Source organism: Pediculus humanus, genomic scaffold (genome assembly GCF_000006295.1).
Source record: "Pediculus humanus corporis 1103172108318 genomic scaffold, whole genome shotgun sequence".
NCBI classification, from domain to species: Eukaryota; Metazoa; Arthropoda; class Insecta; order Psocodea; family Pediculidae; genus Pediculus; species Pediculus humanus.
The window spans coordinates 397,898-400,479 of NW_002987887.1; the positions used below are offsets into that span (position 1 = coordinate 397,898).

The 2,582-nt window shown below is 28.6% G+C and overlaps 1 protein-coding gene across 1 annotated transcript in view; it reads left to right on the plus strand.

The window, feature by feature from the left end:
* Nucleotides 1-66: 66 nt before the first annotated feature.
* The window catches only part of Phum_PHUM601890 (uncharacterized protein), a gene marked incomplete at both ends in the record, with an annotated part of 4,062 nt that continues 1,546 nt past the window's right edge, over nucleotides 67-2,582 (plus strand). The window contains 2 exons of the mRNA XM_002432782.1: nucleotides 67-360; nucleotides 1,329-1,438. Of these exons, the coding sequence (XP_002432827.1) occupies nucleotides 67-360; nucleotides 1,329-1,438 (404 nt within the window). The remainder of the gene's footprint in view (nucleotides 361-1,328; nucleotides 1,439-2,582) is intronic.

Below are 2,582 nucleotides of genomic sequence, written 5' to 3' on the forward strand. Positions count from 1 at the left end.
ATTTGAATTGATGATGATGATGATGTTTTTTTGTTGTTTGTTGCAGTTGTTTGAAAGATGAATTATATGGAAGTAACCTTACCAAACTATTCGTACGTGTTTAACTTTGAACAAGAGTTTGCACATTACGAAACGAGGAGATGGATGAGAGAAAATTGGACATATGGATTTTATTACGTCGGCGTGTACATGATATTAATATTCGGGGGTCAGCATTACATGCAATCCAGGCCCAAATACAATCTTCGAGGTGTTTTGAGTCTCTGGAACACTTTACTCGCCGGATTCAGCATTATGGGAGCTTGCAGAACGGCTCCCGAATTGTTACACACTTTAAAAAATTACGGATTGTATCATAGCGTTTGTGTGCCAAGGTATTATTATTATTATTATTATTATTATTTTAAAAGCAAATGGTCGTCGATGAAAAACCCAACAAATAATTAGGGGAAAAAACAAAAACAAAAAAAGTCGATGATGATGATGATGATAATGATGATATCTTTTAACGTTATTAAATTAATAATCGACGACATCATAACCGTTCGTAATATTATTATTATTATTATTATTATTATTATTATTATTATTATAAATATTATCATCGCTATCATCATTATTAATGTCATTATCAATAACAATATTAATAATAATAATAATAATAATAATAATAATAATAATAATAATAATAATTAGATACAAACAACACGACGTGTTATCATTTTTTTTTTTTTTTTTTTGCGTCTATACTTCGCTAATAATTTTTCGTTTGAAATCATCATTATTATTATTATTCATTATTATTATTATTATTATTATTATTATTATTATTATTATTATTATTTTCTTTCTTTCTATTTAACCTTGCATACTTTAACGAACGTGTAGTAGTAGTGGTAGTAGTGGTTGGATTTTGTAATAAACTTTCTTGCATTTCATTTTTTTTTTTTTGATTCAAAATCAAGTTCGTGATGAGAATGTTTAAATAATAATAATAATAATAATAATACTAATAATAATAATAATATTATGTCAATATCGCGGTAAATTTTCCGCCATTTTCTTTTTTACCTACCCTTCGGTTCTTATTGAGGCTCTGGGATAAATAAAAAAAAAATTTTTTTTTTTTTTGTTATTTATTAAAATAATTATTACTGGAGTCTACTGGAGAATTTCTAATATTAAATCTAAATTAATACTGGAGTCTAATAAATCATTATCATAATTTACTCTCTTTTTTTTTTTTTTTTTTTTTTTTTTGGAATTTTTTTACACTTTTATTTTAAATTTTTATTTTTTTTAATGTATTTTACAGTTTCATCGAGCAGGATAAAGTTTCGGGATTCTGGAGTTGGATGTTTGTTTTATCGAAACTTCCAGAACTTGGCGATACCATATTTATCGTATTGCGAAAGCAGCCATTAATATTTTTACATTGGTGAGTGTTTTTGTTTTGTTTTCTTCTTTTAATTGTTTTTCCTATCACCGCCCCCCCCCCTAATTTTTCCGTTTAACTCCGACACGATCGAAACGCCTTCTTGGAAAGGCGGAAATTGTAAAAATCGTTAAGAACTCTTCGAACATTCTCCAGCAATTAAAAAAAAAAAACAAATTAAAATTATTGGGAGAATTCTTATGGTTTTCGTAATTATATAATTATTATTTGGAGAGTTCTTGATTTTCCGCCCCCCACACTTTCTTTCGTTAAAAAAAATTTGTGTTGTTAATAATAACGAATAGTGAAAATCATTGATTTTTATTATTATTATTATCATTATCATTATTATTATGGCGATTTTTTTTTTTTTTTTTTAATCAAGGAAATGATTAGAAACGTCCCGTCATGTTACTTTTACGTTCATTAACCGTAATTGAACTCGCGAACGATTACAACGACGGTTTTTTTTTTTTTTTTTTTTGGAAAATTTCCCCGTAACGGACGGAATTCGCGATGAAAATTCAAATCATCGGTCAGGTTATTAATTTCCCCCCCCCCTTTTTTTCTTTTTCTCTCTCTCTCTCTCTCTCTCTCTCTCTCTCTCTCTCTCTCTCTCTCACTGTCGTTCAAAAGGGAAAAATTGTTTTTAAAAAAATTTGACTTTATTTGAATTGAATTATTCATTATTATTATTATTATTATTATTATTATTATTATTATCGTTTATTGATTTTTTTTTTGTTTTATAAAATTCTAACGATTATTATGTACATAAAAAAAAAAAACTGTCGTCAAATTCGGCGACAGATTTCCCCCTCCCCCTCCCCCTCTCACATGATGATTCAAAACGAACGCCATCTTTTTTTTTAAAATTTTCTTTTAAACGTTACGTCGTCGCGAAAAGCAGAGAACGACGGCGGCGGCGGCGGTTTTTTTTTTTCGAATTCCTGAACGCGCTCAGGTTTTTTTTTTTTTTTGAACGGTAGAATGCGCCTAATTCGAAGGTTTTTTTTCTTGGAATTGTCGATTTTGTAAATTTGCCGGTCGTCAATCGCGAACGTTTGCAATTTACAAATTTACAAATTTTTTTTTTTTTTTTTTTTTGCGACGGGAATAAATTGCGTCGTCGTCATGGTCGTCGTCG